The sequence below is a fragment of the Heterodontus francisci genome, chromosome 2, assembly GCF_036365525.1.
Source record: "Heterodontus francisci isolate sHetFra1 chromosome 2, sHetFra1.hap1, whole genome shotgun sequence".
NCBI classification, from domain to species: domain Eukaryota; kingdom Metazoa; phylum Chordata; class Chondrichthyes; order Heterodontiformes; family Heterodontidae; genus Heterodontus; species Heterodontus francisci.
The window spans coordinates 165,567,350-165,584,652 of NC_090372.1; the positions used below are offsets into that span (position 1 = coordinate 165,567,350).

At 43.6% G+C, this 17,303-nt stretch overlaps 1 protein-coding gene across 8 annotated transcripts in view; it reads right to left on the reverse strand.

The window, feature by feature from the left end:
• The window catches only part of nsun6 (NOP2/Sun RNA methyltransferase 6), a 79,021-nt gene that overhangs the window by 27,205 nt on the left and 34,513 nt on the right, over positions 1–17,303 (reverse strand). For all 8 annotated transcript variants that reach the window (XR_010969081.1, XR_010969079.1, XR_010969078.1 and 5 more), the window contains 3 exons: positions 12,508–12,652; positions 11,854–11,999; positions 10,727–10,852 (listed from right to left, as the gene is read on the reverse strand). Coding sequence is in view for 5 of the 8 variants with exons in the window: in XM_068013443.1 (XP_067869544.1) it covers positions 10,727–10,852; positions 11,854–11,999; positions 12,508–12,652 (417 nt within the window). In the remaining 3 variants the exon portion in view is untranslated. The remainder of the gene's footprint in view (positions 1–10,726; positions 10,853–11,853; positions 12,000–12,507; positions 12,653–17,303) is intronic.

Consider the following 17,303-nt stretch of genomic DNA (forward strand, 5'->3'; position numbering starts at 1 on the left):
AGGACATTGGAAGCGTCCCTGATTTCCCACATGGCGCAGGAGGAGCATATCACGGGTGCGAGCTCTCCTGCCATGACTTACCTTTAGATTAATTAGTTACCCCCTTCATTAAAAAATACTAATTACACGAGGGGCCTTGTTCTACTCCAAAGACTACCCACTACAATCTAAATTACACTAATTTAAAAAAACCATACTAGTAGCACTCACTTTTATCACTTGAGGTCTTTTTTTAAAAAAAAAACAACTTTCCCCTTTTTTTTTAAGCTCTTAAAATTGACTAACAGCTGTTACTTACCCAACCAATCACCTTGCAGATTTCCCCTAATGTCACTGTAAGTCTTTTTTTCCCTCTTTTGAGTCTCAGCGCGTGCCGAGAAACACAGGGAGCCTGCCGCTGCTCCGGATCAGCTTCCTCGCAGGTCCGCCAGTCGCCGCTCCGCTCCCAGGTAAGTCAAGTTAGTGTTTTTCAATTTCCATTTTTTACATTGTAATGAAACGCATTTCGGGAATGACGTTTCATTTCGCCAGGGGCAATTGCAAAGACTTCAAGCAACCTTGGACCGTTTCTACATTGGGAAGATTCCATTTCTGCAGCAATGTCAACCTGCAAAGACTTTATTGTTATTCCTAATTTTTCGGGCAGCTAATTAAACACCAAACCACTGTTTGTTTGGGTATATGTATGCGAATACGGGAGTTATATTTTTTTTTAGTAAGTTGTAAGGTTTTTAGATACTGGTTTATCTTAGTAGTGTTTAAGATTTTTTAGTTTTTTTCTAATAAACAGTTAATTTGTTAATACCTAAAGATACCTGCTTTGGTTTGCCTCATTCGGGGGTTACTAGAGTGTTCAATTCAGCTGTGGCTTTCTTTGATTTGGGAAAGGTAAAGAATATACGTATGCGACCTGTGGAGTGACGGGACTGAGCTGACAGTGCATTGCTCCCACCACAATCAGAATCATATATTTTGATTGGGGGCTTTGTCTTGAGCGGTCATGCCATTACAACATCAAGCCAATCTCTCTCTCCAGCTACAGACGACAGAGTGACCTGTGGCAAAATATTTGGAGTAGCTTGTCCACCCAGGCTTGGAATAATGCATATTACTAAGAAAAGCTGGGTGGATAGAATCACAGCTCGTTTTGTTCCAGGAATGAGAAGGAAAAAGAGACTGCCATCTACAGAAACAATCTGGTTCTTATCTTTCCAAATGTCACAAGCTCCATCAGACCTCACTTTCCTCTACACTAGGATCATTCTGAAGAGCAAAAGAATTATTTTCTCCACTATCAAAAGTCTTTGTGCATCTCTCTCTCACTCTCCACCCTAACCACAACAACTTGCATTTATATAGCAACTTTAATGTAGTAAAACATCCCAAGCTGCTTCACAGAAACGTTATCAAACAAAAATTTTGACGCCGAACCACAAAAGGAGACATTAAGGCAGGGGTCACAGAGGTAGGTTTTAAAGGAGCATCTTAAAGGAGTAAAGAAAAGTGGAGAGGTTTCAGGGGAGAATTCCCTCGGGAAGCTTAGGGACAAGACAGCTGAAGAAACAGCCGCCAACGGTGGAGCAACTAAAATCAGGAATGCTAAAGAGGCCAGAATTGGAGGAACACAGTAATCTCGAAGGGTTGTAGGGCTGGAGGAAGATTACAGAGACAGGGAGGGGCTAGGCCATGGAGGGTTTTGAAAACAAGTGAAAATTATAAAGTTGATTAACCGGGAATAAATGTAGGTCAGTGAGAGTGGGGTGGTGGTGAACAGAACTTGGTGCTAGTAAGGACAGGGGCATTAGAGTTTTGGTTGACCTCAAGTTTATGGAGGGTAGAGAGTGAGAGACCGGCCAGGAGTCCATTATAACAGTAAAGTCAAGGGGCAACAAAAGCATGGATGAGGGTCTCAGTAGTATATGAGCTGAATAACAAATGCAAGGAGCTCATGCACTACTTTGTCATGAAGGTAGCAACCATCTGTTCAGTTGCCAATTCTGCTTCTCTTGCCTTCCCTTGTCCACGAAGCCAAACTTCCCCACAGCTCCCTCGAACTAGCACTGCCCCCTCCCCCGTATATTTTCAGTTTCTCTCCCACCATCTGCACCCCCACCCCCATAATTTCCTTCTGAGTCCATTTTGTCTATGTGACCCATCATATATTTGTTTTATCCCACTTCCATTAAACTGCTGACCACCCAATTTCCCATTGTTGGTGACTGTGACCAGGGCGCGTTATCCCTTCTCCTCTCTGCCAACTTTGACATGGCTAACAACGTCAACCTTCACAATGCCTCTCCTCTATTGTCCAGCTCAACAGCACTGTCTTCACCTGCATGTACTCATACCTCTCTGTTGTTGCCAGATTATCTCTATTAATGAATTCTCTTCCAGCCGTCAAACCATTACCTTGGGAGGCCCAAGGATCAACCCATGAAACCCTCCTCTTGTTTGACTGACATCCTGCATTGAATAAGCTGGAGTTTCCTCCAGTTACACAACAGAAGACCAGATCCAGAACCGAATAGAGAAAGTACAAAGGAGAAGGGAAAAAAGGAAATAAGAGGAGCAAAGTGAGTGTATGAGAACAGATTAGCAGGTAGCATGAAAAGGAACCCAAAAATCTTATAAACATATAAATATAGTAAAAACATTCGGACTTTTGTCTTCCATGTCCTCAGTACCTTGCTCTACGGCAGCGAGGCCTGGACAACGTATGTCAGCCAAGAGCGATGTCTCAATTCATTCCATCTTCGCTGCCTCCGAAGAATCCTTGGCATCAGGTGGCAGAACCATATCTCCAACACAGAAGTCCTCGAGGCACCCTACTGAGCCAGCGGCGCTTGAGATGGCTTGGCCATGTGAGCCACATGGAAGATGGCAGGATCCCCAAGGACACATTGTACAGCGAGCTCGTCACTGGTATCAGACCCACTGGCCATCCATGTCTCCGTTTTAAAGACATCTGCAAACGTGACATGAAGTCCTGTGACATTGACCACAAGTCGTGGGAGTCAGTTGCCAGTGATTGCCAGAGCTGGTGGGCAGCCATAAAGGCGGGGCTAAAGTGTGGCAAGTCGAAGAGACTTAGCAGTTGGCAGGAAAAAAGACAAGCGCAAGGGGAGAGCCAACTGTGTAACAGCCCCGACAATCAATTTTATCTGCAGCACCTGTGGAAAAGTCTGTCACTCTGGAATTGGCCTTTATAGCCACTCCAGGCACTGCTTCACAAACCACTGACCACCTCCAGGCGCTTACCCATTGTCTCTCGAGACAAGGAGGCCAAAGAAGAAGAAGAAGTAAAAACAGTAGTCAAAGGATAGGGACAATTAGGGACGAAATAGGAGATCATTTTGTGAAGGCAGAGGGCATAGTGTAGTACTAAATGAATACTTTGTAACTGTCTTCACAAAAAAAGAGGATGCTGATGAAACGTTAATTCAGTTTGTCAGTCCAGAGATGTTGAGTATTTCTGTTTTTAATTGTTAAAGTCAAATTCTGTTTGACTAACAATTGAATTCTTTGATGAAGTAACAGAGAAGGTTGATGAGGGTAGTGCGGTTGTTGTTGTGTACGGACTTCCAAAGGTGTTTGATAATGTACTTTATAACAGATATGCTAGCAAAATTAAAGTTCAAGGGATTAAAGGGACAGTGGCAGAATGGCTCTGAAATTGGCTAAAAGAAAGAAATCAGAGAGCAGTGGTGAACAGTTGTTTTTTTTTGGACTGGAGGAAAGTATATAGTGGTGCCTCAGGATGTTGATGATGGGGCATTCAGTGATGGTAATGCCATTGAATGCCAAAGGGAGATGGTTAGACTCTCTCTTGTTGGAGATGGTCATTGACTGGCATTTGTGCAGCGCAAATGTTACTTGCCACATCAGCACAAGCCTGAATGTGTTGTCCAGGTCTTGCTGCATTTGGGCACAGACTGCTTAGTATCTGACGAGTTGCAAGTGGAACTGAACAGTATGCAATCATTAGTGAACAACCCCACTCTGACTTTATAATGGAGGGAAAGTCATTGATGAAGCAGCTGAAGATGATTGGGACAGGTCACTGCCCTGAGGAACTCCTGTGGCGAAGGCCTGGGCTAAGATGACTGGTCTCCATCAACCACAACCATCTTCCTTTGTGCTAGCTATTACTGTAGCCAGTGGAGAGTTTTCCTCCTTAGTCCCGTTGACTTCAATTTTACTTGGGTTCCTTGATGCCACTCTGAGTCAAATGCTGCCTTGCTATCAAGGACAGTCACTCTCACCTCACCTTCATTGGAGTGAAGCACTTTAGGGTGCCCTGAGGTCATGAAAGGCGCTATATAAATGCAGGTCTTTCTCCCCTTAACATTCTCACCTTCATGTTGAAATCCCTCCATGGTCTCACCCCTCCCTATCTCTGTGGCCTCTAACAACCCCGAGAATCCCCCACTTCTTTCGCCCCACCATCAGCGGCCGTATCTTCAACTGTATAGACCATAAGTTCTGGAATTCCTGCCCTAAACCTACCCACCTCTCCAACTCTCTCCTTTAGAACATTCCTTCAAACCTATGTCTTTGAGCAAGCTCTTAGTTATCAGAATGATACAGCACAGGAGGAGGTCATCTTTGAAAAAGCTTTTAACCAATTGTTCCCACCCGTTTCTCCCCTTTCAAATATTTTTCCAATTCCCTTTTATAAGCTGCTTCCACCACACTTCCAGGCTGTGCACTCTAGGTCATTAACAACTTGATGGGTAAAAAAGATTTTCTTCATGTTGTCCCTGGTGCTTTTGACAAGTGCCTTCAATTTGCATCCTCTGGTTACCAATCCTTCTGCCATTGGAAACAATTTCTCTTTATTTACTTTATCAAAACCTTTCCTGATTTTGAACACTTCTGTCAAATCTCCCCTTAACCTTCTTTGGTTTGAGGAGAAAAACCTCAGCTTCTCTAGTCTCTCCATGTAGTCCCACATCCCCAGTACCATTCTAGTAAAGCTCCTCTGCACCCTCTTTGAGGCCTTGACATCCTGCCTGAAGTATGATGCCCAGAATAGGACACAATACTCTAACTGACGGCTAACCAATGATTTATAAAGGTTTAGCATAATTTCCTTGCTTTTGAATTCCATGGGTCTGATTTTAACTCGGTGCAAATGAATGAGTTTTGAGTGTGTTAAACTCTCGTCTCATTTCTCTATTTATAAAACCAAGGATTTTGCATGCTTTTTAAACAACCTTCTTAACATTTCCTGCCACCTTCAAGAATTTGTGTACGTACATCCTCAGGTGTCTCTGTTCTTGAATCCTGTTTGAAATTGTACCATTTAATTTATGTTGCCTATATAAATGCCAGTGATTGCTCGCATAATTCTACTTGGCAATATGAGGGATTTGGCAGCACTTTTATCTACCTTATTATTAATATTTATGGAGGGTGATGGTACATGGATCATAAATCAGTACAGCTTTTACTGTTCCATCAATTTGAATAGGTAGGATTTCCTTTATTTCACACCCCAAAAGCCCTTCCTTTGGACTCATTCATGCCATTGTTACCTCCAGACCTGACTATTCCAAAGCCATCCTGGCTGGCCTCCCACGTGTTGCTCTCCATAAACTTGGTTATCCAAAACTCTGCTGCCTGTGTCATCACTGGCACCAAGTCCCGTTTACCCATCACCCCTGTGCTTGCTGACCTGCACTGGCTCTTGGTTAAGCAACGCCTCAATTGTAAAATTCTCATCCTGTTTTCAAATTCCTCCATGACCTCACTCCTGCCCCATCTGTGTAATCACCTCCAGCCCCTCAATCTGCTCAAATATCTGTACTCCTTTAATTCTGATCTCTTGAGCATCCCCTATTTTAATTGCTCCACCTTTGGTGATCAGGTCTTTAAGCTACCAAGGCCCTAAGCTTTGGAACTCCCTCCCTAAACCTCTTCACCTCTCTTTCCTCCTTTAAGGCACTCCTTAAAATTTATCTCATTGACCAAGCTTTTGGTCATCTGCCCTAATAATATTACCTTATGTGGCTCAGTGTCAAATTTTTCCTTATATTGCTCCTGTGAAGCACCTTGAGATGTTTTATTATGTAAAAGGTGCTATATAAATACAGTAAATTTACCATTCCAAATAGGGAGCCAATCTATCCCAAAATACAATTGTAAATTGTTGAGCTGTTATGCCCTTAATGTTACACCATTCAAAGGTGTAGAGTGCTGCTATTGCTAGTGGTATTGTCACTGGACTAGTAACCCAGAGACCCATGGCAGAAGGAATTTGAATTCAATTAATAAATCTGGAATTTTAAAAAAAGCTAGTCTAATGAGGGCCATAAAACCATTGACTATTGTTGTAAAAACCCATCTGGCTCACAAATGTCCTTTAGGGAAGGAAATCTGCTATCCTTACCTGGTCTGGCCTGCATGTGATTCCAGACCCACAGCAATGTGGTTGACTCTGAAATGGCCTAGCAGGTCACTCAGTTGTATCTAACCACTATGAAGTCAATAAGGAATGAAACCGGATGGACCACACAGCATTGACCTAGGTACTAGAAACGACAACAGCAAACCCAGCCCTGTCAACCCTGCAAAGTCCTCCTCACTAACATCTGGGGGCTTGTGCAAAAGTTCGGAGAGCCGTCCCACAGACTAGTCAAGCAACAGCCTGGCATAGTCATACTCACTGAATCATACCTTACAATGTCCCAGACACCGCCACACCATCCTTGGGTCTGTCCTGCCAGTGGGACAGGACATACCCGGGTGGTGGTGGACAATTAAACAAGGAGGAGGCTCCACAAATATCCCCATCTTCAATGATGGGGGAGCCCAGCCCATCAGTGCAAAAGACAAAGCTGAAGCATTTGCAACAATCTTCAGTCAGAAGTGCTGAGTGGATGATCCATCTCGGCCTCCTCCTGAAGTGGAGCAGAGGTGGTGGCAAAGTGGCATACAGTCTGGAAGATGTTGACCTATGAGTCCTCAACGTCGACTCCAGACCCCATGAAGTCTCATGGCATCAGGTCAAACATTGGCAAGGAAACCTCTTGCTGATTACCGCCTACCGCCCACCCTAAGCTGATGAATCAGTACTTCTCCATGTTGAAAACCAGTTGGAGGGCGCACAATGTACTCTGGGTGGGGGACTTCAATGTCTATCACCCAGAGTGGCTCAGGAGCACCACTACTGACCAAGCTGGCCGAGTCCTAAAGGACATAGCTGCTAGACTGGGTCTGCAGCAGGTGGTGAGGGAACCAACAAGAGGGAAAAACATGTTTGACCTCGTCCTCGCCAATCTGCCTGCTGCAAATGCATCGGTCTATGACAGCATTGGTAGGAGTGACCACCGGACTGTCCTTGTGGAGACAAAGTCCTGTCTTCACATTGAGGATACCCTCCATCGTGTTGTGTGGCACTACTACCATGCTAAATGGGATAGATTTCGAATAGATCTAGCAATGCAAAACTGGGCATCCATGAGGGTCATCAGAAGCAGCAGAATTGTACTCAACCACAATCAGTAACCTCATGGCCCAATAACCCCCACTCTATCATTACCATTAAACCTGGAGATCAACCCTGGTTTAATGAAGAGTGCAGGAGGGCATGCCAGGAGCAGCACCAGGCATACCTCAAAATAAGGTGTCAACCTGGTGAAGCTACAACACAGGACTACTTGCATGCCAAAAAGTGTAAGCAGCATGAGATTGACAGAGCTAAGGGATCCCATAACCAACGGATCAGATCTAAGCTCTGCACTCCTGCCACATCCAGTCGTGAATAGTGGTGAACAATTAAACAACTAACTGGAAGAGGTGGCTCTACAAATGTCCCGATTCTCAATGATGGGGGAGCCCAGCACATCAGTGCAAAAGATAAGGCTGACGCATTTGCAACAATCTTCAGCCAGAAATGCCAATTAGATGACCCATCTTGACCTCCACTTGAAGTTCCCAGCATCATTGATGCCAGTCTTCAGCCAATTCAATTCATTCTGCTTGATATCAAGAAACAACTGAAGGCACTGGATAGTGCAAAGACTATGGGGCCCTGACAATATTCCGGCAATAATACTGAAGACCTGTGCTCAAGAACTTGCTGTGCCCCTAGCCAAGCTGTTCCAGTACAGCTATAACACTGACATCTACCCAGTAATGTGGAAAATTGCCCACGTATGACCTGTACACCAAAAGCAGGATAAGTCCAACCCAGCCAATTACCGCCCCATCAGTCTACTCTCGATCATCAGCAAAGTGATGGAAGGTGTCATCGACAGTGCTATCAAGCGGCACTTGCTCAGTAATAACCTGCTCAGTGACACTCAGTTTAGGTTCCATCAAGGCCACTCAGCTCCTGACCTCATTACAGCCTTGGTCCAAACATGGACAAAAGAGTTAACCTCAAGAAGTGAGGTGAGAGTGACTGCCCTTGACATCAAGGCAACATTTGACCAAGTATGGCACCAAGGAGTCCTAGCAAAACTGGAGTCAATGGGAATCAGGGGGAAAACTCTCCGCTGGTTGGACTCGTACCTAATGCAAAGGAAGATCGTTGTGGTTATTGGAGGTCAATCATCTCAGCTCCAGGACATCACTGCAGGAGTTCCTCAGGGTAGTGTCCTAGGCCCAACCATCTTCAGCTGCTTCATCAATGACCTTCCTTCAATCATCATGTCAAAAGTGGGGATGGTCGCTGATGATTGCACAATGTTCAGCAACATTCACGGACTGCTTCAGTATCTGAGGAGTCGTGTAGAAATGCAGTAAGACCTGGGCAATATCCAGGCTTGGGCTGATAAGTGGCAAGTAACATTTGTGCCACAGAAGTGACGGGCAATGACCATCTCCAACAAGAGAGAAACTAACCATCTCCTCTTGACATTCAATGGCATTACGATCGCTGAATCCCCCACTATCAACATCCTGGGGGTTACCATTGACCAGAAACTGAACTGGAGTAGCCATATAAATACCGTGGCTACAAGAGCAGGTCAGAGGCTAGGAATCCTGTGACGAGTAACTCACCTGCTGATTCCCCAAAGCCTGTCCATTATCTACGAGGCACAAGTCAGGAGTGTGTTGAAATACTCTCCAATTGCCTGGATGGGTGTAGCTCCAACAACACTCAAGAAGCTCGACACCATCCGGGACAAAGCAGCCCACTTGACTGGCACCCCATCCACAAACATTCACTCCCTCCACCACAGATGCACAATGGCAGCAGTTGTACCATCTATAAGATGCACTGCAGCAACAAACCAAGGCACTTAGACAGCACCTTCCAAACCCACGACCTCTATCACCAAGAAGGACAAGGGCAGCAAATGCATGACCTGCAAGTTCCCCTCCAAGCCACACACCATCCTGACTTGGAACCATATTGCTGTTCCTTCACCGTCGCTGGGTCAAAATCATGGAACTCCCGTTCTAACAGCACTGTGGGTGTACCTACCCCACATGGTCTGCAGCAGTTCAAGAAGGCAGCTCACCACCACCTTCACAAGGGCAATTAGGGATGGCAATATTTGCTGTCCTAGCCTGCCATGTCCACATCCAACGAATGATGAAAAAACCCCACAAACACTGTGGTAAACATTCTGCTTATTTTTCTTAAACACTAGAGTGGTTCATAATTTTATTAAGTAAGTATATATAAATTAAGGCCCATTCTCCTGATCTCCAGTCTGCTTCATACCTCCACCACCCTCAATCCCTTGCCTCAGCTGTCCCCCTCCCCTGCTATCATCAGCAGCCAGTGCTCCAGCCACAGACCCTTCCCTGCCCATCAACAGCATCCCTATCACTTCTCTTTGCTGCACATCTGGGGCGGTGAACCTTCTTTCCCCCTCCCTCACCCGCCTGCCCAATTATTTTGATACTATCCTTTTCTCCCCAGTAAAAAAAACAAAGAAGGGGAAAGTGGCTGGGCCTCACAGAAAGAGCAGGGGTTTGGCAGAGACTGGAATACAGGTATATCTCTTTCTGTTCTCAGTTTATCCCAGAGAATGCTACTTGTAAAACAGAGGGATAAAATACATAATCTGCAGCAAATATGAAGGTTTTAGGAACAAAATTGCTAACCTGTATGTGCTTTTGGTTCTGAGCCCTGGTACATTTGGAAATGTGAGTAACTTTACCGAACTCCATTGTAGATAGGATTTGTGAACATAAATCTCACTAAATGTCAGATTCATTTCATCAGATTCATGGAATGGACTGAGACTCAGACTCTAATTTCTTTCCTCTGACTTATGATGCAGTCTATAATTTAGATTTCTAAGTGATGTTGCCCTCATGCCAGGTGATGGGGTGGAACTAGCGCCAAGACTCTCAATCTAATTGCAATAACCAGTGCCAGTCACACTTTGTTACTTGCTTTTCAGTTGACATTTTCAACTAAGAAAAGAATGCATGATTTTAAAATGGGGACTCAATTACATTCCAGTTATCCCCACTACCCTCCCCCACCACCGACCCTGCATCCTCCGAAGATTACACTTCGATTTGACTTCCTGTCTGCAGGGAGGTCAACTAGTTCAAAATTGACAACTTTTCATCTCAGCAATTAATTTGATAAATTAAACAGGTATTATGTAATTTTCAAGCTTTTTAAAAACAAATTTAAAATGCACAAATCACAAGAACTGTTTTACTGGAGAATACAGTCCCTATCAACCTGGGGAAAACATTATTTCATAAGCTGCATTTACTAGGGTATTTACATACTGTGAATAACACTCACCTGTGGCTGCAGGCGTAAACATGGAAAATAATTGAGTGCCCAGGCAACTTGTTCTTCATTTTCTGCCAATGTTATTGTACAGGTGCTATACACCAAAATGCCTCCAGGTTTTAGTAAGTTGACTGCCTAAGAAAATACTTCACAGTTAGAAACCAGAGACAAATATAAAATAAAAGCAAAACTGTGTAGATGCTGGAAATATAAAATAAAAACAGAAAATGCTGGAAACATTCAGCATGCCAGGCAGTATCTGTGGAAAGAGAATCATTGTTTTAATGTTTCACCTTCCATCAGAACTGGAAGATGAACATCTTTTAAGCCAATACAGAGCCAGGGAAAAGGGGAGCAGGGAAGAACAAATTGGAAAAGTCTATGATAGAGTAAAGGGCAGGAGTAATTAAATGACAAAAGGGTTGAAGGTGCAAGGTCATTGGGGTAGTAATGCGACAAGTATAGAAACAAGAGACTGACCCAGTAGAGGTGTAAATGGTAAAGCAGAACAGAAGAGGAGGAGAGAAGCATGGAAAACCTGGCAAGGAGAGTTGCCATCGCCCAGTAATGTGGCAAAAACAGGGCAGGCAGACCCCAGGGAATGACCACTCCACCGGCCATATATCGATAAGGGATCCCCACTCCAAGCGCCAGTCCATATCTCCTCCACTCCACTCCCATTGGCTCTGGTGCAGTCATCCTCCACGACCAGCACCTAAAGGTGGATTTCACCACTGAGCTATTAGGGAGTATATATTAGATTCAAAGCACCTTCCTGAATTTCTCTCTCTATTAACTGTTAAATGGAGGAATAAGGGTTATGGATCACAAATTAGATTACAAGAGAAGCTACAGTAAAATTATAGACCCCTAGTGCCCCTCTTAAGATTGCTTGTACTTTTAAAATATATATATCAACTTCTGACCACAGCTGAGTTTACTAATTAGTAAAAGTGGAGCTTACAAAGCAAAAAAACAGCAAAAAAGTCCAAGTCTGAAGGCAATACTTAAAATAAATGGAGTTTTTTTTTGCAAGAAAGTACATAAGATGGGTCTTCACTGAACTCTTTTACCAATTATGTTAGTGTTATATAAATCATAGAGAACTTACCACACGCTATAAAAGGAAAGCTTACCACTCGAAACAACTTGCGCTGCAATGGCGGATAAGAGGTGATTTCTTTTAAGCTCCAATCACAGGCCATATTTGGTCTCTGACCTAATCCACTACAAGGTGCATCCAGAAGTACACGATCAAAAGATTCTGGTAGGAATGGAGGCCCTATTGCAGAAATCAGAAATAGTTAGCTGTGTAGCTTGAACTGAACATAATTAGTAAATTCTTAAATTTAAGAATAATTATATATCATTTGAGTTGAATTTAAGTACTGCATAAGAAACATTACAAATTAAAAATGATTTTCTGTTGGTAACAGTTTTCAAAGTAACTTCTGGACTGAAGTCCTGTCCTTTGTCATGTGCTGCAGAGAAATCGAAATTGAAAAAAAAATTAACATTTGTCTTTTTCACCACCAGAATTCCTCTTTCTCCTATAATGCATTTTAGGCAGGAGAACACAACTGTGTACCAACGGAAGTGTTGTAAAGCTTTAAAAATATAAAAACTAAATACTGCCAAATGCACTTAGACATTCTCTGAATGTTAAATACCGCTTTGTCATATCCTTAGCACAAAGAAGTTACTTTGAATATGAAGCTTTTTAATACACGAACACAATCTCAACTTCTCTGTGCTAACACTACGCAATTCTTGCTTGCTTTCTTTCTTACCTTGCTCAGCCCAAATTCCTTCCTTTGCCAGGGCTTTAGTTCCATCATAACAAAACACTTTTATACACTTCAGCTGTAAGTTCTCAGCATTTTGCTTTATCTTCTTTACCTTATTTGCAATCTTATCCATTGCTATCACTTCCCCCTGTTGAAAAAGTAAATTTTCCAAATTTTAATGAGATAATAATACTATTTTGGTAATTATCTTTTCTACTGTAAAAATCAAAAACAGAAATGCAGGCGAAACAACATCTGTGCAGAAAGGAAAACAGTTAATGCTTCAGGTTCCAACATCTGCAGTAATTTTCTTTATCTTTTATTGGTGTCAAACTGTTCATGGAATTTGATTGGAAGATTTAATGTTCGGTTAGTAAATTAAAAGATGGGACATTTCATCTGCTGAGCCACTTATTAACAGAGAAAGTTAAAGCTTACAACTTCACACTTCTCCATAATTGTTAAGAATGTGTTAACCTTCTAAATTGCAACAAATAATTCTGTTGCATGGGTATTTTTCGCAGACAACAGGACAACAATGCCATATAGTAGAAGCATTTAACTTGTGGAGTTATATTTTTCTTAATTGATGAGTAGACAATAAACAAAATTAAGGCTACTTTTTTTTTAAGAACATTACAGCGCAGTACAGGCCCTTCGGCCCTCGATGTTGCGCCGACCTGTGAAACCATCTGACCTACACTATTCCATTTTCATCCATATGTCTATCCAATGACCACTTAAATGCCCTTAAAGTTGGCGAGTCTACTACTGTTGCAGGCAGGGCGTTCCACGCCCCTACTACTCTCTGTGTAAAGAAACTACCTCTGACATCTGTCCTATATCTATCACCCCTCAACTTAAAGCTATGTCCCCTCGTGTTTGCCATCACCATCTGAGGAAAAAGACTCTCACTATCCACCCTATCTAACCCTCTGATTATCTTATATGTCTCTATTAAGTCACCTCTCCTCCTCTCCAACGAAAACAACCTCAAGTCCCTCAGCCTTTCCTCCTAAGGCCTTCCCTCCATACCAGGCAACATCCTAGTAAATCTCCTCTGCACCCTTTCCAAAGCTTCCACATCCTTCCTATAATGCGGTGACCAGAACTGCACGCAATACTCCAGGTGCGGCCTCACCAGAGTTTTGTACAGCTGCAGCATGACCTCGTGGCTCCGAAACTCGATCCCCCTACTAATAAAAGCTAACACACCATATGCCTTCTTAACAGCCCTATTAACCTGAGTAGCAACTTTCAGGGATTTATGTACCTGGACACCAAGATCTCTCTGTTCATCTACACTACCAAGAATCTCCCCATTAGCCCAGTACTCTGCATTCCTGTTACTCCTTCCAAAGTGAATCACCTCACACTTTTCCGCATTAAACTCCATTTGCCATCTCTCAGCCCAGCTCTGCAGCCTATCTATGTCCCTCTGTACCCTACAACATCCTTCGGCACTATCCACAACTCCACCGACCTTCGTGTCATCCGCAAATTTACTAACCCACCCTTCTACACCCTCTTCCAGGTCATTTATAAAAATGACAAACAGCAGTGGCCCCAAAACAGATCCTTGCGGTACACCACTAGTAACTAAACTCCAGGATGAACATTTGCCATCAACCACCACCCTCTGTCTTCTTTCAGCTAGCCAATTTCTGATCCAAAGCTCTAAATCACCTTCAACCCCATACTTCCATATTTTCTGCAATAGCCTACCGTGGGGAACCTTATCAAACGCCTTACTGAAATCCATATACACCACATCCACTGCTTTACCCTCATCCACCTGTTTGGTCACCTTCTCGAAAAACTCAATAAGGTTTGTGAGACACGACCTACCCTTCACAAAACCGTGCTGACTATCGCTAATGAACTTATTCTTTTCAAGATGATTATAAATCCTGTCTCTTATAACCTTTTCCAACATTTTACCCACAACCGAAGTAAGGCTCACAGGTCTATAATTACCAGGGCTGTCTCTACTCCCCTTCTCGAACAAGGGGACAACATTTGCTATCCTCCAGTCTTCCGGCACTATTCCTGTCGACAATGACGACATAAAGATCAAGGACAAAGGCTCTGCAATCTCCTCCCTGGCTTCCCAGAGAATCCTAGGATAAATCCCATCTGGCCCAGGGGACTTATCTATTTTCACACTTTCCAAAATTGCTAACACCTCCTCCTTGTGAACCTCAATCCCATCTAGCCTAGTAGTCTGTATCTCAGTATTCTCCTCGACAACATTTTCTTTCTCTACTGTAAATACTGACGAAAAATATTCATTTAACGCTTCCCCTATCTCCTCTGATTCCACACACAACTTCCCACCGCTATCCTTGATTGGCCCTAATCTAACTCTAGTCATTCTTTTATTCCTGATATACCTATAGAAAGCCTTAGGGTTTTCCTTGATCCTATCCGCCAATGACTTCTCGTGTCCTCTCCTTGCTCTTCTTAGCTCTCCCTTTAGATCCTTCCTGGCTAGCTTGTAACTCTCAAGCGCCCTAACTGAGCCTTTACGTCTCATCCTAACATAAGCCTTCTTCTTCCTCTTGACAAGCGCTTCAACTTCTTTAGTAAACCACGGCTCCCTCGCTCGACAACTTCCTCCCTGCCTGACAGGTACATACTTATCAAGGACACGCAGTAGCTGCTCCTTGAATAAGCTCCACATTTCGATTGTGCCCATCCCCTGCAGTTTTCTTCCCCATCCTACACATCCTAAATCTTGCCTAATCGCATCATAATTTCCTTTCCCCCAGCTATAATTCTTGCCCTGCGGTATATACCTGTCCCTGCCCATCGCTAAGGTAAACCTAACCGAATTGTGATCACTATCACCAAAGTGCTCACCTACATCTAAATCTAACACCTGACCGGGTTCATTTCCCAGTACCAAATCCAATGTGGCATCGCCCCTGGTTGGCCTGTCTACATACTGTGTCAGAAAACCCTCCTGCACACACTGGACAAAAACTGACCCATCTAAAGTACTCAAACTATAGTATTTCCAGTCAATATTTGGAAAGTTAAAGTCCCCCATAACAACTACTCTGTTACTCTCGCTCCTGTCGAGAATCATCTTCGCTATCCTTTCCTCTACATCTCTGGAACTATTCGGAGGTCTATAGAAGACTCCCAACAGGGTGACCTCTCCTCTCCTGTTTCTAACCTCGGCCCATACTACCTCAGTAGACGAGTCCTCAAACGTCCTTTCTGCCGCTGTAATACTCTCCTTGATTAACAATGCCACACCCCCCCCCCCCCTTTTACCATCTTCTCTGTTCTTACTGAAACATCTAAATCCCGGAACCTGCAACATCCATTCCTGCCCCTGCTCTACCCATGTCTCCAAAATGGCCACAACATCGAGATCCCAGGTACCAACCCATGCTGCAAGCTCACCCACCTTATTCCAGATGCTCCTGGCGTTGAAGTAGACACAGTTTAAACCAAGTTCTTGCTTGCCAGTGCCCTCTTGCGTCCTTGTAACCTTATCCCTGACCTCACTACTCTCAACATCCTGTACACTGGAACTACAATTTACGTTCTCATTCCCCTGCTGAATTAGTTTAAACCCCCCTGAAGAGCACTAGCAAATCTCCCCCCCAGGATATTGGTACCCCTCTGGTTCAGGTGAAGACCATCCTGTTTGTAGAGGTCCCACCTACCCCAGAAAGAGCCCCAATTATCCAGGAAACCAAAACCCTCCCTCCTACACCATCCCTGCAGCCACGTGTTCAACTCCTCTCTCTCCCTATTCCTCACTTCCAAGATTGTTCTCCTTTATTTTTATACAAAAAGCAACCAATGCATCAAAACACCATTAGAGGGAACCAAAGTCATATCCCAATTAAAGCATGCACACGATACATAAGAATATGCTAAATACTTCAGCAAATAAGACTGCATAGGCCTTACAGATACTGTACAACTCTTCTGAATTGGCCTGTAATTTACCCTTGCTGTACAGAGTACACCTCAAAATTAGGACAGACAGAGGATATAACACACTCTTATCCAGCCACTGTTCAATCAAATGCTGTCAGCATTTTACCAGGAATAGCAGTGATAGTAGTTACAGCTGTGGGAAGGTAGGAATAGGAATCCTTAATAGCCCTGGCAGGACTACCTCATCCTGAACAAACCCATCTCTCGTGCAGAATGAGGACTGCATCTTAACTGGGGCAGAAGCAATGGGCGCAGTGCCTGATGGGCAGGTCATAGAGTCATAGAGTTATACAGCACAGAAACAGGCCCTTCGGCCCATCGTGTCTGTGCTGGCCAACAAGCGCCTAACTATTCTAATTCCATTTTCCAGCATCTGGCTCGTAGCCTTGTATGCTATGGCGTTTCAAGTGCTCATCTAAATACATCTTAAATGTTGTGAGGGTTCCTGCCTCTACCACCTCTTCAGGCAGTGCGTTCCAGATTCCAACCACCCTCTGGGTGAAAATTTTTTTCCTCAAATCCACTCTAAACCTCCTGCACCTTACCTTAAATCTATGCCCCCTAGTTATTGATCCCTCTGCTAAGGGAAAAAGTTTCTTCCTATCTAACCTATCAATGCCCTTCATAATTTTGTACACCTTAACCATATCTCTCCTCAACTGTCTTGCAGGAAATGGTCCAAAATCACTAATGATTTTAAAAAAACTTTCAGAAACGTTCCTTTTCTAAAATTCAAGCATCTCTTTGAGCAGAAAAGAAGCCTTTTTCTGTAAAGGGCAATTTTATCTCAATTTTGCTCAAGGCCGGATGAAAAAAGACTGAAATCCTTAGCTTGGTAC